The following is a 21,451-nucleotide window of genomic DNA, read 5'->3' on the forward strand; positions in this document are numbered from 1 at the left end:
AATATGACACTGCTTAACACTTGGAGACTCAACCTGTTGTACTGTATAGGGCGGTATTTAAACAGGAGGAAGGGGGCATGCTCAGGATTTTTACTTGTTTCTAACTGAGTACAATGAGGGACATCATCTGGGGTGAAAAATCCAGTTGAGGCTGAAAGGAACATCTTTGTTTTTTAGTAATGACTAAAGTTGGAAGAATTCAAAAAGTCCCTGCAAATTAAACATTTGACATGATGTTGGTGCTATGCAAAAACCTAAAAGGTGCTCCGATCTGGCTTGAGGGTGACAAGACTGTCTCCAAATGCCAATGAGGTATTTTATTCTGGAAGTGGGTAAACCATAGACTAACACTGCCGCCCCCAGAACCATGTGGAATGTGCGGGCAAAAAATACTCAAACAAAGCATCATCAGATTTCATTAACTAAATCCCTAGACCTTTGTCAGCAGTTTCCAATGTGAACAGGCTGATGCAAAAAACCAGAACGTCAGTTGCATCTGCTCCCAGGACAATGGAGCTCTGTGTTCAAATGTGGCTGCACCCGTTTCTGTCTAAGTACATACTGTACATACATTAATATGCCATGGAAAAGGGGGGCGGGGGGAGCTCTAATCAACCTCCACACCACATTTTCATTCATTTAATCATTTGACGGATGGAGAAGGTGACCGTTTCACACACACTTGTGCGCATCAGACATGTACTGTCACTCTGTGGAGAGTAAAAACTGACTGTCAATCAAAAAAAAAAAAAAAAAAATCACTGAAATACTCCTTTATTCCAAACGCAGAATGAGGTCAGCCAAATAAAACATGCATATGTTGTTTTTGTAGTTTTCTATCTCTACATTATAGATATTTAATACATAAATGATTCTATCCATACAAAATATAAAAATATGTGAGGCCTCATTTACAACCATATTTACATGGACTTCCTTAACTTAAAGTGAAATTATTAATTCATTTATCTATGTACAGACTAAGAACTGAATACAATAGTACAGTATATCCTATATCTAAATCACATTGCATGAAAAAGCTAAACTGTACCAAACTGACTACCTTGCACACTTGTCTGCTGCATGGAAATGAACTTATGATGAAAAAAGAAAAAAATTGCACCATCGGTTTCTGATAAACTTTCTGACTAGCAACCGCGCATGTTACTGTAACAGCCTTAATACTCAGGAGATATTCTGAAAGATTAAAATGACCAAAAACATGCAAACACTGTTGCTTTTTCACTGTTTACCAAATGTAATTCATCACTGACTTTCAATTACATAATATTCAACACTCAACAACACTATATAAATGGACTGTGAGTTTTGTTTGTTTGTTTGTTTTTTTCTGTTCCAGAGTGGAGGATGTTAGTGTACACAATTTGGACAAATGTCAGGATGTTAGGAGATGATGCAGTTCTTGCTTTTTCTGCGTTTGTGGGTGTGCAACTGCCCGCTGCGGTTGGGTCCACCCATCCCTATGTTGTTGTACTTATGGACAAGCTCCTGGTTGCTGAGGTAGCGCAGCTGGATGGGTCTGGGGATTGGCTCACCAAGAAAGTAACCTTCATCCTCCGAATCGGAGGATGAAGAGCAGGTGGAGCACCAATCGTCATCGTCATAATCGTCCCAGGAGTACTGGTTCAAGCCAGTGCGTCGGCTGGCCCCGGGGTTCTGCAACGTCAGGTCTGAAGTGGTCCTGGGACACTGCCTGAAGAGTTGGGGCTGGTATTTTCCCCCTCCTCTTGTAACTCCAAATTGGTCCCTGGCACTCCTTGGTGGCGGGAAACGGTCGTAATCCTCACGGACACACAACTGTGGTCTTTCTTGAGGCCTTGCCCTTCGCTCTGCCACCAAGTGGAGAGCATTTTCTGAACGAGAACGACGGGATCGCCGGGAGCGATGGTGATGGTGCCGGCGCCTCTGCGAAGTCTCCTCCGGGGCATCTAGCCGAATACTTGCTCCCCTGCCACTGCCTCCTCCACCAACACTGCCCGCCCTGCGTTCACTGATGGGTGGCAAGCGGGCAGCGTTGGCGCTACTCACTAAACTCACCCGATCCTCCTCCTGGAAGGTGAAGCCAGGTGGTAAATGGGTGATGCCCATAGCCCCACCCATTCCAGGAGGGTCACAGTACTGCATCTTGTACTGGGTGGGCCTGGGGGGATCCATTTCCATGTAGGGCTGACTGGCAGTGAGGCTGTGAATAGAGTCAGAGCTTCGAAACTGCACCGAGGAGTTGAGGGTGCCCATGTTGCTTTTCTCTGACACGTTCATTCCAGAGTCTTTGCTTAGGTCGGGCATGGAGAAATGAGAAAGGTGCTCCTGACGCTTTCCTCCTCCATCTGCCGAGTTTCCCGAAGAGAAAAAGAGGTGAAGTGTCAACTTTTTTTTTATTGATTATCATACAATACAACATGCATAAAAAAAAAAAAAAAGAACAGAGACAAAAGCCTCACAAAGGAGTAACAACTAGCACCATTACCCACCTGTACCGTTAGACAGGGCCAGGGACTCCATGGATCCTCTTGGAGTCTGCTCTAGAGGGGTCAGTTGCTCTGGGAAGTTAAGTGCATTGATCGGATTTCTGCTTCTCGCCACCGGTGTCGCCGCTGGTGGCCCCACATCTCTGTCCCTGTCCCTCTGAAAGCCGTGCAAACTGATGGAGCGCTTGTCAGAGGAGAAACCGTTGTGATACTGATAGCAATGAGGCATCTCTGTGAAGCTCTTTTGGGTCCTCAGCTTGGGTGGATAGTACTCCTCTGGAGGTTGCTGCTGGAACCACGTTTCATTCAGAGACTGACCCTTCATGGCTGTGATGGGGGGCCTCTTTAACACTATGTTCTCCTTGATTCTGTGATCGTGCTGTTGACTGCTCTGTTCGGAACAGGCAGGGTTATAGGCAGTCCTGACGTTGCACTGGCTGAGAAGCTGGAGAGGTGTGGGGTTGGCAGTTTGGTCTGAAAGGGACTCATAATTATAACTGTCAGCTGTTTGTTCCTGGTTCTGCCAGGCAGGTGGCTCACGAGTCAAACTATGTGTTTGGCTGGAGAGACTCAGAAGATCCATTTGTAAAGACAGCGGGTCCACCTCGCCTGAAAATCTCTCCACCTGCACTCCACCACCCCCTCCTCCGCTCTTGCCCGTCTTTGAGCTGCGTCTGGACTCTCTGGTGGAGCGAGCACTCTGAAAGGCTGAATCTGAGGAGTCTGAGCCATTTGGCTCCTCCCCTAGACTGCAGGAGCGTGAGCAGAAGATTTGTCCCTGCTTGGGCAAGAAGGGACGACCCAGTAGGGAGCGTTTACAGCGGGCGCAGCAGAAGCAGCCTTCAGTGGCGTGCCAGTGCTGCCCATCATATGTCATCTGGCCTTGATCGATGCCTGCAGGAAGGAGAAACACCACCTGAATTCACTAGTTCTAGGTAAAAACATAGTTTGTTGGATTTGTGTATTGATATACAATTAAAATAGAAAACAAAACATCTTTATCAGAGCTCAAATTGAATTTCTTTATTAAAAATGCTGTTTCATATAAAAATAGTAGCACATTATAAGTTGCTTGTTGAGCGAAAAAACTAAGCTAAAGGCAGCAACACTTGGGGGCAAACTCATTATGGAACTTGCCCTGTATTGTACTGTATGAACACACTGCATTTTGAGTATGTTTCTAATAGCCTCCAGGGGGAAGGAAAACCAGCAATTTGCTAATGGCTGCCATCTGGTTTGAGCATGTTTTCTGATGGTTTAAATTTATAATCAGTTGTGCTTTTTAGCCGAATACTTTTCTGTATCCTGTCAAATAATTACAGAGCAAATTTGTTGAGAAGTATGTGCCAAAATCACACCTGGGCGTCCTGTCAAGAGAACACACACACAGACACACACACACAGACACACACACACACACACACACACACACACACACACACAGGCACAGGAGGTGGCGCTGGGCCAAGAGGTGTTAATATGAAAAGTTCCTGTTCAAAAATACCCCTATGTCTCCCCTCAGTGAGTTTCCCTGTAGCACTGCAGTGTTTGTGAGATGGTAAAATGTGTCAGTGATAAAACCAGGTAATGTTTCCTATTAGAGATATTTTAATGCTCTGTCAGTAACGCAGGCATTTGAGGCAGACGCACCTCCCTGCAGGCTCTGCCTCAAATGCCCGGCTATGGATGACATCATGAAATCTGATCAATGCATTCAGTGATATGCTCAGTCATGTCATATCCTTTCTCCTGCTATTTGCTCTCTCTTCTGTGCTACTTGCAGCAAAGAAATGAGGTCACTCTTACTTCTCCCCTGATGAAAAAAAAAAAAAAAAAACTTACTGGCCAATCACATCTCACTTCATTTTTCCATGTAGCCATGTGCTTAGCATATTATATTTTTTGTGAAATGGTTTCTTTTCATGACCTGCAGGTGATTAATGCAGTGGAAGGTACAGTGATAGATGTTGGATGGTAGTGCAGCATACCAATATGTTCCCCACAGGAGTCACAGTACTCTGCATAGAGCGACTCGAAGCAGGAGCAGCAGTATGGCCGCCCCTCCTTCATGATATAGCGCTGGCCCCCGAGCACAGTCTCACACTCGAAGCAGCAGAAGTGCTTCATGTGCCAGTGACGCCCCTCTGCCTCAGTGCACTCATCCGCAAAGATGATCTAAGAAAGAATGGGGAAAGAGTATCATTTATCACTGGTCCTTGGAGGTAAAACCTCAATTGGGTTATTAGTGTGCAGGGAATGACAGGACAAAGGCTCAGCTCGCCCCCCCTTTCCCCCTTCCACACAGACCTCTCTCCTCTGCAAAGGAAGCTTATGTGTATAGGGACTTCTAGATGATGCATTTACTTTTAATCACACTGGTATTTAATCACCTGGGTGCTTTTTTAAGTACTAACAATGTCCTTGTCTCCATTTGTATCAGTGCCAATGGTTTCGAGATCAGGACATTGTGAGCTAACCCCATTAGATTTGAGAAATTCTTGCATGATATAAAACAGTGACAGTTTGTATTGGGAAGCCTGTGAGCATAATATGATGTGTGTTAGCTGCATATAAAGGCGTGTGTTTTGTGTGCACGATGCTGTGAGAAAATACTTCGTATGAATAACCTACCCAGTTCTCTAAAATAGGAGATATGTGCGTCTGTAAATATTAATGTGATGATGTGGGTTAGTATGTGTGTTTTTTTGTGTGCCAGTGCATCTGATGGGCACGTACCTCATCGCAGGCAGTGCAACGGGGCTTCAGCCTCTCTGCGTGGTGTCGGCCACAGTAGATCTTCCCATCTTGGTAAAAGTAGATGAGGTCCACCAGGAGTTCGTTGCACATGCTGCACACAAAGCAGGCAGGGTGCCAACACACACTGTGACCCGCCCGTGATGCAAACACGGCAATATCCCCACCATTTATCTGGCCTCCGCACTAGAGAGAGATTTGAGGAAGGACAGAATTTAGCTGGAATATACCAACTGTCAGAATGTACCAGTATTTAGATCTCTGTGTTTCTCTTCAGAGCCCAACAACGAAAATCAGAGAGCAAGCATCAACCCTGCGTGAATGGGATATTGTAAATGAAGCTGCAGTTGCTTAGGCTTGTGCAGTTTGACTTTGACAGCAACTAGAAAGCAAGTTTGTGAAACCCTGGAAAAGTTTCTTTTGTGTGCACCTGTTGAGCATTGTTGCTTGGAATGAGAGGAAGCCAGGTTGAAATGTTATATGGTATTACTGATTCCTTAATATAAAATGATTAGTATGCTGCTATAACAGGTGGTTGGAACATGAAGCAGTGTAGTCCAATCGTAGGTCAGTTATGGAGGCAAAAAGCACATAAAGAGGCAACAATGGTGGGATTGTTAAATTGATGGGTCTAACATTTAATTTTTAAGTGTTCACAGTGAAAAACAGCCATCACAATTTCCTAAAGCCTGAGGTCATGGCTTCAAATTACTTGCCAACAATGGCCCAAACCCCAAACAGCTTCAGTTACTATCAAATAAGACAAAGCAATAACATATTTGTCATATTATAATGATATTATAATTGATCACATAATAATTTCAACATTGCAGGATAATCTACAGAATATCCCTTTAATGAGATCCTTCAACAAGTCAGTGTTGGTACTGAAACAGATGCAGCACAACACACCAGTGGAAACAGGAATTAACTGAGCGCACGAGCGAGTGTTTGAATGTGTAGCTGGGGCGGGGGGCCACAGACAGGGAGAGAAAGTTAAGTGACTGTTGGAGGATGAGGAAAAGTAGATAATAAAATAAAATAAATAAAAACAGAGATATATGGAGGGATAAAACAGAAAGCGAGAGCGGCATGGAGGTGTAAAAGCAGCGGAGCCGGACCTATAAACAAGAGGGAATGCTAAGGAGACAAGGGAGGAAAGGTTATGTAGGCAAAGTGGATTTAGAAGGTTGGGAAGAAGGATACAGGGGGAGAGTTACAATCAGGTTATCTCACTGGCACAAAGCCTGTACTGCTGCAAGGGGCCAAAGGGGGGGTGGGGAATTCAATCAATACACAATCTCCCAACAGTCTGCTGCCTTGCTTTTGTGTGTTTGTGAGTGATCTGCCGAGCGGATGAAAGACACAAGGTGAAAAGCATCCACCCGGGCTACCATCACAACAGAGGGGAGCTTTACTTAGTTTAGCACTTTTTAACAAATGGCTATCGGATGCAGAGGTGAGGTGGTCTATTGTTGAAAGAATTCTGCAGTCCAATAAGGCCACGGTGAGAGAACATGAAGACAACGCATTCAATATTTGATGGGACACAGGGGCTGTGTTGTGAAATATTTAGGTAGATTTGAAACGCTTCAAACTTTTTCTTCTCACAGGATAGGACAGACAAATGCTGTGACAGCTCATATTGGAGAGTGAAAACGAGACACACTGTATAGAATATACACACACCCAACACTCAGATTTCCTACAGAACAAGACTTTTAAGGTGAGACTGACAAGATCACTTCATCGTTATGTGTCAAGATAAAGATATTCACTTTCATCATGCCAAAGACCTGAAATGTCAGCAGATTTTTCAGTGTGTCGTTCACACTATTCGTTATTTCCATTCCACCAGCCACAAAATGCACCTCTGCTCTCATCACACGTGCCGCAGAAATGACAATTAGACATGATGTTTTCAGGTCATCCTTGATCTCGTCAGCTCCCTTGTGGGAGAAGTGATGTGGAAATTATGCTTTTTGACATTTCTGTCAGTTACCTGCTCACAAATTGCTCCGGTCATCGTCACGGGGAACGGGCGGACATTGCCACGACCAAGGTTCTCCCGTTTACGCTGGTTGCTGAAGAGCTTCAGCTCTCGCTTCTCTTCATCATCCAGGCTATTGCAGTAGCGGACCTGGACACACACACACACGTGTTTAAATTGTTACATAGAGTCAGAAAATTGAAGGTGGTTATCTCCTTTTTTTCCCTCTTCCATTTAAGTGTCTCCTTAAGTCTGAAAAGTGACAGCGAACCGGGATCCTGAAAATGAAACAAGTGAATAGCACTCAAACTTTGCCAAAATATATTATTGCCTCCAGCAAACCTGTGTTGGTTGTTTGTTAGAAGGATGATGCAAATAGTACTGAAGTGATTTGATGTGACTTGATGGAGGAATGAGGCCTCAGTTTTGGTGCAGATACAGGAGCTGTTCTATCGTTTTCCTTACTTCCTAAATTTAAGTGATTTCCTATATTCTGTTGCTGCATATCTCACCACTGGGATTACAAGGGTGGGTGAACATGTTTTAAGTGATGATTCTTTCCACTTTATTACTTCTATTATTTTCAATTTCAAGAAACAGAGATCTTAAGCCATGTCTGTGCAGTAGTCATTAGAGAGTAAAGGACGTCCTTGAGACGCAGCACAAAGATGCTGTTGTGAATTGGCTTAGAGAAATAAAAATTCTTAAATTGGTACATTTGGATGGTGATAGTAAGTGGTGTGGAAATGTTGCTGGGATTATCCAGCACAAAACAAAACAAACCTCCCTCCCAGACAGAACATGAACTTAAAGTTAGATTGAATAATAATGGAGGGAGAAAATGGTGATTCGTTCCCATTACTAATGTAGTTGACGATCATACTAACAATTTTAGATTAGCTGCGGTAATGATTTATTGACGTGAACGACTTCAAAAAGCAGCTACACAGATAAACACCTCACTATCTCATCCCCACTGATCACAAAGACAGACTCGGATTTTGCCTGTGTCTGGCCCTCTTATCTCTGTATTGCCCTGAAGGAGGGAAAGAAGGGAGGGACATATAGATGGATGGATGGATGGATGGAGGTGGTGGGGGAGGGGACAGGTTGGACTCTCACCTCATTGTCGTGGGGCGGGAGCTGATGGAGCAGCTGTTTGATGCGGTATTTCTCTCCTGGGCTGTTCACATAGGGCACCTTGTCCTCAGGCAGGGAGCTGTAGTACTGATGAACCTGAAGAACAGACAGAAACAATGAACAACAACATATCTGCAACATGCGGACTAGATGACAGACCAGAAATACAAAGTGATTAAACTTCTGCTTATTATTGTTCCCTCATCAATTTAGTGTTTTGTCTGTTAAATGCAGTAAATGTAAGGAAAGGTGTTCATCTGTCTTTTGGCTGTACAACCACCAAAAAACATGAAGGGAATCTAACTTATTTGTTAATTCTAAACTGGAGATGCTGAAAATTGCAAAATGTTTTATACTTTCATTATTCACCAAAATACCAAATGCTGACTCCTTTGACTCTTTTCTCATTGAAGTTTTGGCAATTTAGCCATTTTGATACTAAACTGCACAAAGAAAAAATAACAGGATCTATACAACACCTACACCCCCACCCCCACACAAACACAAACACGCACACGCACACACACGCACGCACACACAGACACACACAGACACACATTTAAAATCACTTTGATTTATGGGCCACTGTTGGGGACTTAATGGAACCCCACCTCTCCATCTCTGCACATTGACATGGGAATATATTACTGACATGTCAAATGCACGCACACAGTCATGAGTACACTCATGCGCCCATGCACGCGCGCACACACACACACAAAGTGATTAACACATATGCATGTAGCCATATGTGTGCGACAGCAGGATTAATGCTAATCTGTTCATTCTAAATGACTTGGAAATTCTTTACATTACAGCATCAGACAATGAGTGTCATCTCAGTGTTATTTATTACAGTCTGCTTTATTACACTGTAACGGGGGGCCGGGGTTTAACAGAGGTCAGGCAGCCATATATGAATGTGAGTGGAGGAGAGAATGGCTAACCACAGAAGCCACAGGGTTTTAAAGGGAGATTTGAGGACATAGGTCAAAGACAGATAGAGGAGGAGGAGGAGACGTGTAGGGAGGTAATACAGACACAAGTAAGATGAAAATGGAACAAGAAATCGTGTAAGGAGAGGAAAGAACAAGGTATTCCAGTTGAAATGAAAACCAAGAAGACAACCTAAACAAAGAACAGTATGAGAACTTGTAGAAAGACAATAAGATCGATACCTGCTGACTAGGTCATACTGATCTTAATGACCTGTCTGTCTACTAAATGGTTCTACTGATAAAAAGCCATCAGATTCGCCCTTGGCAATTACACAGTCAGTCACACACAGACCGACTTGAACAATGAAACCAAGGGGATCAAAATTACTGGATGCACTGCTTTCAAAGGCTCTTCTATTTTGAAATTGTTAGAAGTTAATAGGCTTGATTGCATCACATTCAGCATCGAGGCCAAAAAGTATTTTATAAATTCAGGCATAACCCAGTTCCTCCTGCTCTGCTTTTGTTGCCTCCCCTCGATGTTGGCGAGGGCTGCAGGATCTGTGGCCAGCGTGGCTCAAGATGCTGCTGGGTCTGGGGGTGTCTGAATGTAGTGACTGTGGTGAAGCAATGATAAATCACAGAACACCTATGCACAAGGACAAATACACATGCAAAACCAACACACAAGCACACGACACACACAAACATAAACACACAAAGCTAATGACAAATTACAAAGCATGCTTCCAACAACAACAGGGTTACAATCTGGAGGTGAAAGGCACTCTGCCCCAAGGAAAAGATCTAAAGACTGATAGACAGACAAACACACGTGCAGCCACAGACATACACATACACAATGGACACACAGTTGCAGTGAGCGTGTGAGAGTGAGAGGAGCAGCTTGTGATAATAACTGTAATCGAAAGCAGACGAAACTAAAGACAGGGCAGAATTTGGAACTGTTCTGGAAGGAGTGTTTATAAAAGTTTAAGCGAATAGGACATTGTAGCTGAGTGACAAGAACGATCGCTTCACACAGCTGGTTTCGATTGCTGTTAGTGGCCAGACGGCCAGAGGAAAAGACACCACCAGGCACCAGGCCTGACATTCTCTCAACACGCCACTTAACAGTGGTTAGTGGACACACATATTATATTGTTGAGAAAACACTGGGAGTAACAGCCAAACATGGTGGGAAAGATGGTGTTTTTATAGCAAAGAGGGCTGATTTAATGGGCGTATTTTCATTCTTTGTCCCTTTCCTCTCACGTCTCTGCTGAGATGTATGGGTTGCAGCGAGTTCATTGCGTTTGATAGTTAAAAAGGTCTGAGATAGTTGATTCCGCACAAAATATAAGCTGTAGTGAGCGTATTAGAACGCAGGTGTCACATTAAGTTTCCACAGCTGAAAAAGCACCTGTCAGGTTGTATTTAGGAGCAGCTGTACTTTTAGGTGTGTGCTAACCATAGCATGCTAATATTCTCAGGTAAGAAAAATAAACAAAAAACAAAGAAACATGCTAATGTTTAATGATCAGGTCAGGTCATGCTTTTTCAGAGTAAATCAGGTCTGATTGTCATTTGGATCATTTTCACACAGGTCAAATGAGCTTTGTGTCCTTTTCAAACATTTTCTTTGTTGTCTGTTAGGAGATTTATTCACATCCAATCTGTGGGTTCATTTCAGAACCAGATTTTCATTTCTATTTAAATATGCTAAATGTGAGCTGTCTGCAAAGGCATACGTCATGTTCGACTGCAAATTAAAATCAGATACTGGACAGAGTCTTCCCATTAGACTGATGCTCTCACTACGTGACAGTAAAAGAAAGAAGGCCACTGCTGAGTAACATTCTTGGCCTTAACAAGCTGTAACTTGGCAACATCCAAGAATTTTATTTGATGGAGGGAAAATATTGGCAGCCTCAAACTCAATAACATCTCCGACACACTAAGTAATGGCTGCATGTTTGGGGATAAAGATTCATGCTCTATTATGAGTCTGTATTTCAGAAATGAAAACAAACAAGACTTGTTCAGTCCCACGTAAGCGGCGAGTCTCCCCACATAATCCACAGCTATATCTGCCTATTTCAGCCTATTTCTGCTCTGAAAGCTCTGATTGCTGAGGTGACTTTACACCACTGCAGGCTGAATAGCAGACTCGCACACGGCAGCATTTCCCCACGGTGAAACCCAAACCCACTGTTAAGATCCTGGAGATTAGCTTTGTGTTTACCATCTCTCTCTTTCTTTACCTTTGTGGAGGAAATCAGGGTGTTGAAAAGCCCCATATCTGGCACACTTCCGCTCGTCACTGATGGATCACACAGCATATTTTCACAGCTTGAATGATTTGCACATCAGGTTGGGGAAAATAGAAATTGTTTCATGTAGGTTTATAAAAATCCTCTTAAAGTGCCACATTTTTTCCACCAGGACTGATTGTTTTTCCTCATGTTTATTGTCAAAAGGTAAAAACAGCATCAGACTTTTTAGTTTGTTCAGTTCTATGGTGCTGCAGTACAGTTTGCATTATGGCCTGACCGTTTTTGTTTCGGTCATATTGCCCCCTATACGAGAACCGAAATGACTCCAGGGGTTAGACGTGTGACCCTGGAAGGGAATGAAAAATAGCTGTGCTCTGTCATCTGCGAGGTGAAAATCTTTGGGCCGTGCCAACATCCTGTATAGACCAGTTCATTACTCTCAGCTCATCAACAAAATGAAACCAGCGTCCATGAACGCACCTATTGACAAATAAAACTGAAAACCCTCCCACATGTACACCATACGCTTGGACTGAGCGTCGTAAAAGAGGATTTTCATCAACAAGGACGTGGCCGTTTAACACGTGCTTAGCTGAGCCTTCGCAAAGGTGATGAAACCTTCTGTAAACATGTTCAGGAGCAGCATAAATTTGAGATCAATTTGACTGCTGAAGCCACATAATCCTTGTTACACATTATCTTGCAGACAAGCGGCGTCAGCATAACTAGCGAGCTATCACATAGTTACAAAATGTAGGGATGAGGTAACCTTATACACAGCGTAGTGGTTGGAACTTTTATGAGGTTTACACCGTGCTGTACTGGAATGTATGTAAATGTATTAGCGTCTATATCTGAGACCTGCCTGTGCATGTGGCCTTTCAGACACACTGAGATGATCTTTTGGAGCCTAAAGTCTTTTTCTTTAGTGTGTAGATTTGAAGAAGTCACACAACATTACAGGGAAAGCTGAGCTTTTTGAAAACTTCTGGCACACAAAATGTAAAATCGGGGTGGATGAGATCCATAGATTGAGATGAGTGGTGTCTACAATCAGGTGTGATTGATAACAGCTGACACACTTGAACAGGAAAACTGCACGATTCCACAGACAGACCTCTACAGTACCATTTGTTCGGTACGGGCTGTGGCCCAGACTACAGTAAGTGGAAACATGCTAATACCTGTTCAGGTTTGAGTCCTGGTGGCACCCAGGCGTACTCCTCCAGGGCGCAGCCAGAGTCGTCATCTGAGGTGGAGTTCCTCTGGAAGTCGTACATCAGCTTGGTGACCGTCTTCTCCATCTCTACAGGCATGGCTGGCACTGCATGCTCCTCCCGACGACACTTACAGTGCACACAGATCTTCCTGCCAAGGAAAAACCAGAGGGAAAGAACATCAGTCAATGATGCCTTCTGGTGTGTAAACTACATTTTTGTTCAACATAATAAGGTTAATAAAGTATCTATCTATCTAGACTACATGTGGAAGTGATGATTTAGCCTTCTGGATTATACTGCTGATGAGAAGTGGGATTTTTGCTTTGACATTATTTATTTTATTTTTTTTGTGTTTGTTTTTCCATTTTAGCTCACAATATCTCAGAATACACAGGAAGAAATCCCTCAGTTTAATAAATCACTGTGAATAGAAATCTGGGGTGACAGGGTTTAGACAGAAACAAGATGTCATAATGTAGAGGTTGCTGAGATTATTTTTAATTTCTGTGATTAATAGCTAGCTTCAGAGTCCTAAACAGCTTTTTCTTTTTTTTTCCTCCCCTCCCCCCCGCCCCAAAGGTAACCTCAAGAGGAGCTGTAAAAATGGAAAACATGTCATTCAACCTATTTGGTTGTGGGCCTGGTGACTGTCCCTTAAGGTTCTGTCAAAAGCCCCGGACTTTTGTTCAAAAGCACACATGGCCTGTGCATGTTTGCCGACTCCTTACCCATAAAGCATGTAAAAGCCACACAGTTTAAAGGTCAAGGCTTCCCACTACAGCTCTCACAGTAAAATATGGGTGCCATAATTATAATGCCCCACAGTCCTCCAGGGGTATCAAGTATGAAGATATAATCACAAACAGGCACTGGAAATTAGGAGAATAAAGCCAATAATGGTGATGGAAAGCAGCACTGTACAAACACACAAACTTCCACATGAACAAGGTTAGCAAGAAACACTAACAGATGCTTAGAAAGGACAGTGCTCCGCTCTCATTAGTCAAGCAGACCCACCCAGCTATAACATGGAAAGTATTCATGTGTGAGTTTCCAAAGAAATGAAGGCCGGGAGTGTTTGACACTGACTCCTCCACACCGCTCTTTCATCCTCAGTTGTGTCCAGAGAGTCATAAATAGAGTTGTTATATTTCATAGACTCAAACAACCATTCTTAAATTCTGTTTAAAAAAAAAAAAAATTTGGATTATGAGACAAACATTACTCCTCAGAGAATGGCAGAGTACTGAGTACAGAGTATAGAGTAGACATCTATGGAAAAGCAAAGGAGGAAATGGGTGAAATACGTCCATAAATAAGTCCATGAAATAAAATAAAAAAAGGAAAAGTCTGTGCTTGGACCAAAAGGGATAAGGCACTGCATACAAACAGCTCCGTATGTCAATGACAAGCCTAAGCCCCCGCATGAAGAAGAAAATCTGGGTGGCCAGAAGGTTGCATCTCACTAACCGTTGCTGCCCCTCAGGCGGCCAAACCAGGGAGACAATCCCATTACCTTCCCTGGCAGACACAGGCTTGTCTGACAGACAGCCTTATGGAGGAGCTTAAGGACACTCAGGACAATGTTTGACAGACAACCTGGTTGGCTACAGCTCTGTTAGTGAAAAGTGCTCAGAGCCCAGACCGTTCTGTGCAGTGAGCTGGCTAAGGATCCTGTTGAGCACTTCTCGTCTAAGGCCTGAGTCTTGGTTAACAAAGCACTTCAGCCTATTTGGCTAAGTCCTGGTGGATTTTGATGACAGAACAGACATCTCTCTACCTGTCTGAGCACAACATCCTACTGACATGCCACGACTGGTTATATGACATGTAATCCTCAAAAAGAAAATACACAAGAAAATACACAAGACAAGGTCTTTAATATGGATGATTTTTTATTACCCCTTGAGAGTCCTTCCTGCTCAGCAAGAAGCAAACATCCTATTACTGTCAGATACAGCTCTCAACATCGTCCAGAGAAGAAAATGAACAGACTTCAAGGTCAAGGCACAGGCTTCACGAACTGACTCCATAAACATTAATAAAATTCACATAGTGGCCGTGAATAGGGATGGGCATGCAGCTCAGGCAGACAAAGTTATCAAGCAGCTGTCAAGTAAGCTGACAGACAGAAGAGTGTTTGGAAAATCCCTGTCTCAGAGGAAAGATACTTTAGCCGGTACTTCAGCTTGCCTTCACCATCGTTACTAATTTAAAGCTGATTAGCTAGATGACATGCACACACGTCTATGAGAGCAAACAAACAATCCAAACACAAGAGGATGATGATCCATAATGTGTGACAAAGGCACCAAGTGTAACCCCCCCCCCAAAAAAAAAAAACTACAAAATGGACACCTTTCGGGTTCTTCTTGACATGCTGCCAGCTGTTCAGCAGTTATTTTTGCCTCAGGCTGGGGAGGGACACTCAGAGATAAGCGTATACAAATAGCCAGAAGGAACAGAGTGGACCTGAAAGAAAGCATTTCACACTACATTCCTTCTGAAGGACACATCACAACACCCTAGCCCCCCACTCGTCATGGTCTCTTTGGAGTTTAACTTTGAGCCAGAAAAGCTTCGGAGCAATGCACCTTTCTGACCCACTCTCTCAGACCAGATGCGATTATGAACTTCCTCGTATGGTTCACCATACAAGCACGCTGATCAGTGCTTGAAAAAATACTGTAAGCCTAAAAGGGCTTGTTGCCCCTTCTCTCCCCTTCCATCCTCATGATTTACAACACGGTTCATGCACATGCCTGGGATTTCCCCTCCTCTGAAATGTAATCCCCAAGCTTCCCCTTGTAATCTACATGATTTCAATTAGGAGAGATTTAAAGACTTTGGTAATACAAGTCAAGTACATCACTGACGCCTCATAAATGACTCCGGGGTAAAAAGAAGGAGGTTAAAAGCCTAGTTCTTTATTCAGATGTGACTGGCACTTCATCCCCGGGGAGATGTAAATGCTGAGGCATCAGTGGTGTGTTTCAACAAGGGGTTATTTTCAGGACTTTGGGGAGTATGCTGGTGGTTAGCCATCTCTGGGGCCATGATGCCAGTGGACAATGATTCACCGTGTCTGGTTAATTATCATCACTATGGTCTTTTAGTTTAGCTTTGTAACCCAGGTAACGGGTGCCTTTAATGCGTAACTAGGATCTGATAGGCCCCAGTGACTCCTGTATGGTCTCAAATTTGGTCAAATGAATAATTTTACAGGGTGTACAGTAATATCTACTACATTATTTGTAAGTGTGCTTTAAAACAAAGTAAAAGTTGACACTTTTTTTTTTTCAAGGCAGAAAATTTGAGTTAGAGCTACCCCCCACCTCTGGAGTTTTGATTTTGATTGGGGCTTTATTCAGCCTAAGACTGAGAAAGCCATCTGATTCAGCTGTATCCAAAAGCCAGTCAAGGAAGTATGGCCTTGCATGGTTCGAAGGAGAAGTCTCATTCCACTCTCATTCCTGAGCAACTCCCAAAACCACAGCAGCCTTTCCACGGCATCACTCTAGATGGTCAGATTAAAATCCCATATTTAAATGGCAGCTCTGCACAAAAGCCGAGGTCTGATGTTGAGGGAGGAGAGAACAGCTGGGTGCACACTATAGCCAACTCTTGTATTCTTTTTTTTCCACCCTGCTTCTGCTTTTGTTTTCTCTGGAAGAAGTAGGGTAAGAGGAGCACAGACTCTTTTTATTTAACAGCCTTTTGCTTGGTGTATGCAACATTTCCGTTTAGTGTTTTGAAGATGTTGTTGGATTTTTTTTTTCTGTTTTAACAAGTGGCTGAGTTTTCATGAATTACTAATGCATGAATATATAAAGAGTTAGTACCGACAATGTTCTGACGACCATCAGGAGTCAATCACAGTTAAACATGACTGGAGGTGTTCCTGACAAGAATCAGGTTCAACAAAGAAGTTTTCCATTAGTGGCCAATTAGTCACAACCAGATGCAGCATGTTGCCGAGGACAGAGATTAGTCCGGCATCCACCTGTCATAACAAATTATTCAACTCCAAAGTCTTGCCCTCTTTTTCAACTGCTCTGGTCTACTAGCTGCAACTACCACCATTATCATCATCAGGAGCAATAAAATATAGAAGACTTTTAACTGACACCAAAACCACGAAGAAACTGTTTCTATTCATTAAAACAACGATGGATCCATTGAGTTTTTAAAGTGACTACTCTGAATGTGAAAACAGTTGTAGGATGTCTTTTATGGCTCCGGGTGGAGTTTCCAACAACCATGGATGATGAGAAAAATAGACTCAAGTGTTTCTGGTTTTTGACCAAGACTTCAACTTTAATGCTTCTGTATTTTGTTTTTGTTTTTTTATCTGGCTATTTTCTCATTTCAAAGGCCCCAATTTAAGGGGTCTGGTGAAATCTCGCGAGAGATGTAGCTGTTAAATGTTATCTTGCTTGAAATAGTCTTTTCTGTCCAGTGCTGTAGATAAACCTTAAATGTCGATATTTCAGATCTTCACAAAGAGAAACAAAGTTGCAATTGCCAAAAGGTCAAGAGCAAACCAAGAAAATGTACGCTTTACAATCTCCCCAAGCCACAATAACTGGTGGTTGCAGCCAAGTAATACACTGTTGTACTCAAGCCAAAGAGTCACAGATTAAATTGTAGTTTTCTTAATATCACAGCACTCTTTGTTCTTCTCACCTTGGAGTGATGGTGCAGGAAGTTGGTGACGAGTTTGGAGGTGAAGAGCAAAAAGGAGAGAGGATTATTAATGTAAGGTCATACTGGGACTCTTTTCTGCTAAACTATACTTGAGACTGGATCACATTACTCATTCATCCACTTCATACAGTGACACTAGTTTGGATGGGGACCAAGGGATTCATGGAGGGACAGGAATCCAAGACCACCTCAGTACAGACCATGACACCATGATCAGACTCCAGCAACTTGTCAAATAATTTGATAACCAGCAACAGGAGGGGCTTCAAGTCTTTTGGTTCATGATACTGTTCAGGATTTCACACTGGAGCAATTATTGTAGTCTCTCTGGGAATTTTGCGGAGTAATATGCTGACTTTTCTTTGAAAGCGTTTGTGGGAAAACACACAGAAACCAACAAGGCACTGACATTTTTCCAGAAGCAGTTGTAGATGTCAGAAATAATGTTGGTTTGGCATTTTGTTCTCCTGTTAGCTCAGTTAATGTTTGGGCTGCTGTCTATCCCGAGGAGACCAGTGATACTGCAGCAAGCTGCTGAAGCCACATCTAACCCCCCTCTTCAACCTCCTCCACCTCATTCATGTGCTAATCAGTTACCCTTTACACTGGCAAAATGTAGCCATCTTAACGGGTCAATTGGCCCGCAAATAGTCCTAATGTCCTTAAACCAACTGGCACAGAGATATGATTATGCCTCTTTCTTTCCAAAGCAGTTTGCAGTAAATTACAGGAAATAATTACAACTTTTTTACCCCAGATGATAATTACGTATTATATACGTTAAAGCACCTGACTGGAGAAACATCCAAATTAACAAATAAGTTAATTTGAAGAAAAGATAGACATTTGAAATGCTTGACAGAGAACCCCAGTCCTTTTTGTTTATTTAAAAAGCAATCTACAATCCATATGGCCCACAGTCTGCACAACAAAGCCTTTCCGACTGCAGGGCGCACAGTAGCCTGACCATTGCGCTCCGGGAGGGGGGCGGGGGGCAGGGAGAGCCCGTCCACGGATTGAGAGCCACACAAGTCTCGCAACTCGCTCCTCTCTTCTCCATCAGAAAAAGCCAAGTACTGGGCAATCAAAGAGTCACAGTAGAGCACCTTAAAAAATCTGGAAGAAGGCGAAAATCTCCTTAAAAATAGTCTGTCACTTCATTCAAATTTAGTTCCCAGACCTCGTCACTTTCTCTGCGTAAAGAGATTAGAGTCAGAAACGGCCACGATTTCATACGCAGCATCTGTGACAAGTTCCCCTTCCCTTTACGCATTTAAAGCCCCTGCCAGCGCCAAGCTCCGGAACAATACCGACAACAACAGTAATTAAACAACTCAAATAATGATAGTAATGATGGCCCGCTGCTTACCTTCTTATAAACAGCGGCTGGGGGCTGAAAGCAGAGCCCCGACCTCTGCGCTGGTTGCGGCGGAGCAACTTTTAAAATACGTCTTCCTCATCGCACAATTTCACACACTGTCCACTGAAATGCCACGAAAACAGCCGCCCCCCAAACACACACACACACACCGGCTGTGAGTCTGCAGCTCCCCCGTTTGAAAGCGCTTCGTCGGCCCCTCCTGCCCTCCACAAACACACCCGGGAGTCCTGCAGGCGAGCAGAGAGCCGAGACGCGGAGCACAACTTCAAAGTGCGTAAAGCAGATCCAGGTCTGGAGTCACAACATCCAAACAAGCGCCGGTTCCTCCCTCTAAATATGTTCAGTTCCCAGCAGGTAGAGCACAAACCTCCTCCGCCGCTGCCGAGTCCGCGTCAAGCTCAGTGCGGACTTTCGGTGCGTAAAAAGCGGAGAGCTGGAGATGCTCCGCTGGCTGCTGGCCGACCCGCAGACGAACAGCTTTAACCCAAAACCGCCGTCAAGAGCGCCGAAACTACAAACCGATTTCCGGTTTGCGCTTTCAATATAAAAGCATCATGCGCTGCATAGCATATAAGGATTGTATTTCTTCATCCAATTCACAACCAAAAGTATTATTATCTGCATGTGTATTTGTTTTATATGTTTTATCATCTAAAACTAATTTCTTTTATGAACAACCTGACAAACTGTAGCTGGATTTAGAGTTTTGATGGAAAATATCTTACAAGTTTCAATTACCAAATAGTATTTGAAATACCAAACCACATGATGTTTGCAAACGATCAAAAATGTTATTTTTCTGTGAGAAGATCAATCTAAATAATTATCCCTTTTAATCCAATGATTACAACCGGCCCTGATAAAAGGACTATCACTGTCTCTAAAAGAAACCATAACAGATTTATGCATTTTAACATTTTAGCAAAGAATCTCATATCTTATTTGTAACATGTTGAGAATCAGGAAGTTTTGTTTTGGACTGTGAATATTTTTCTGGGTTCCCTTCTTCACATGGGAAAGCTTTGGTTTGAAGGCACATTCACTGATTTCCTGTCTCCTAGTCCTCTCTGGGTAACTTGACACACACACACACACACACACACACACACACACACACACACACACACACACACACACACACACACACGCTAATATGCTGGTATGATGTCAGCAAGTCAGTTTCCCAACATTGGTGTAATTAGCAGCCTGAATGACTGGTCCTGTGGTGGGATTTGCATGTGAATTAAACCACTTCCCTGGTTCAACTGGCCATTGGCAAGAGGAGAGATGATGGAGGGAGAGAGGAGCTGTGGGGTGCTGCCTGACCTGCACGGGGAAACGGGGAGGTTATCCCCTGTAAACAAAACAGTTCTGTTTAACATAAGAAAAAGACTTTATTGGAGAAAGGACAAAAGGCTTAGAGACCAATGAATATCCACTAAATCCAAAACAAATGTCTGGTCACATTGGCAGAATCTTAAACCTCTAGTGGTTAATTCTCTTTTTATAATTTCATTGACAGGAAAATGTTGACAGCAATTACTGACATCTGTGTACGTCTGTTATCACAGACTATTTATCATGTGACAACAAACAAAAGCTGTTCTCATATATCCTCTCGTCATGTGCCACATTAACTACTTTGCCATTAGCGCCACATGAAAGACTGAGAGCTACAGACAACACCACAGTGAACCACAGAGAAATCAAAACAGACAAAAGATTGATTAGCAACAACATAAACAGCACAGTCGTCGCCCAGCAGTTTGGCCACCATCTTGGCTATTTGCTTGGCCATGAACTCCGTAGTGACATCTCTCCTCTTCTGATCCCTACGAGACTGGTAGGAGCCTTTAACATCGTCCCTCTACTGCCTCTCATTTGCCCAACACCCCGATGTGTCAAGAAAAAGGAAGAACAAACAAAAGTTTTCTGGCAATTAATGCTGAACAGATTTATGGAAGATTTCAAAAGGCGACTGTGGGGATGGACAGCATGGAAGTGGGTTAGTGAGTAATGAAATCGTAATTTGTCTGTATTTTCCCAAAGTGCCCCATTGCTGCCTTTTGGATAAAGACTAGTCTTTAAAAAGACACATGGAAAGGACATTTTTAAATACGGCATTATTTGAAATAAATGCTACTCAAGCTGCTCTAGATTTTTTTTTTTTTCTGTCGCTGCTGCTGAAAACAGTCAGCACGTCGGAATGACCTCAACAGATTCTGAGGACAGTGCTGCAGTTTCTTTCCTCCTTTTTGTCTTCCTGGAGTCGGACTCAAGCTCTGCTTTTCTTTTTAGGGTTTCTGCACTGGATTCTGCTCTCACACAAGGCTACTTGCTATATCTATATCTCTACACAAGACCATATAACTGCATTCCCTTTGCAGTCACAAGAATATCAGTCAAAGCTCAGGCTGTACTTATGCCCTTTACAGTAGATTTTACAAGGAGCCCTAAGTGACAGTGTCCTGTGTTTGTACCAACCACAGCATGGGTCAGCTGGTTTGACGCCAGCCATCTCCTCGAGTAAGTCATTCCCTTTTCCCCAATAAACTG

At 43.2% G+C, this 21,451-nt stretch overlaps 1 protein-coding gene across 3 annotated transcripts in view; it reads right to left on the bottom strand.

Annotated features, from left to right (window-relative positions):
• Positions 1–758: 758 nt before the first annotated feature.
• Positions 759–21,451, bottom strand: part of prickle2b (prickle homolog 2b) — a 74,823-nt gene continuing 54,130 nt past the window's right edge. The window contains exons 1-8 of one of the 3 annotated variants that reach the window (XM_029502978.1): positions 18,884–19,350; positions 12,772–12,955; positions 8,356–8,469; positions 7,246–7,383; positions 5,226–5,429; positions 4,478–4,664; positions 2,493–3,383; positions 759–2,348 (exon numbers count right to left, since the gene is read on the bottom strand). In XM_029502978.1, the coding sequence (XP_029358838.1) occupies positions 1,405–2,348; positions 2,493–3,383; positions 4,478–4,664; positions 5,226–5,429; positions 7,246–7,383; positions 8,356–8,469; positions 12,772–12,903 (2,610 nt within the window). In that variant the 5' untranslated portion in view covers positions 12,904–12,955; positions 18,884–19,350 and the 3' untranslated portion in view covers positions 759–1,404. Of the gene's footprint in view, positions 2,349–2,492; positions 3,384–4,477; positions 4,665–5,225; positions 5,430–7,245; positions 7,384–8,355; positions 8,470–12,771; positions 12,956–18,883; positions 19,351–21,451 lie in introns of those variants that run through there. The other 2 variants (XM_029502979.1, XM_029502977.1) reach the window with 2 other exon arrangements.

Source organism: Echeneis naucrates, chromosome 5 (assembly GCF_900963305.1).
Source record: "Echeneis naucrates chromosome 5, fEcheNa1.1, whole genome shotgun sequence".
NCBI classification, from domain to species: Eukaryota; Metazoa; Chordata; class Actinopteri; order Carangiformes; family Echeneidae; genus Echeneis; species Echeneis naucrates.